The following is a 428-nucleotide window of genomic DNA, read 5'->3' on the forward strand; positions in this document are numbered from 1 at the left end:
TGGAGGTGGAGGTAATGGAGGTGGAGGTGATGGAGGTGGAGGTGATGGAGGAGGAGGTGCTGGAGGTGGAGGTGATGGAGGTGGAGGTGGAGGTGATGGAGGAGGAGGTGCTGGAGGTGGAGGTAACGGAGGTGGAGGTGGAGGTGATGGAGGTGGAGGTGGAGGTTGTAGAGGTGGAGGGGGTGGAAGAAGAGGTACTGGAGGAGGAGGTGCTGGAGGTGGAGGTGATGGAGGTGGAGGTAGAGGTGATGGAGGAGGAGGTGCTGGAGGTGGAGGTGCTGGAGGTGGAGGTGGTGGAAGAAGAGGTGATGGACGAGGAGGTGCTGGAGGTTGAGGTGATGGAGGTGGAGGTTGTGGAGGTAAAGGTGATGGAGGTGGAGGTGATGGAGGAGGAGGTGCTGGAGGTGGAGGTGATGGAGGTGGAGGTG

General features: G+C 60.5%; 1 protein-coding gene across 1 annotated transcript; it reads right to left on the reverse strand.

The window, feature by feature from the left end:
• Window positions 1–3: 3 nt before the first annotated feature.
• On the reverse strand, window positions 4–394 carry LOC108525125 (bypass of stop codon protein 1-like; the record flags this gene model as incomplete). Its single annotated transcript, XM_017866196.1, has 1 exon — window positions 4–394. A coding segment is annotated over one exon (391 nt), but the record flags the coding sequence as incomplete, so codon positions are not given.
• Between the last annotated feature and the right edge of the window lie 34 nt (window positions 395–428).

This window comes from Rhinopithecus bieti, unplaced genomic scaffold (genome assembly GCF_001698545.2).
Source record: "Rhinopithecus bieti isolate Rb0 unplaced genomic scaffold, ASM169854v2 scaffold_6424, whole genome shotgun sequence".
In the NCBI taxonomy this organism is placed as follows: Eukaryota; Metazoa; Chordata; class Mammalia; order Primates; family Cercopithecidae; genus Rhinopithecus; species Rhinopithecus bieti.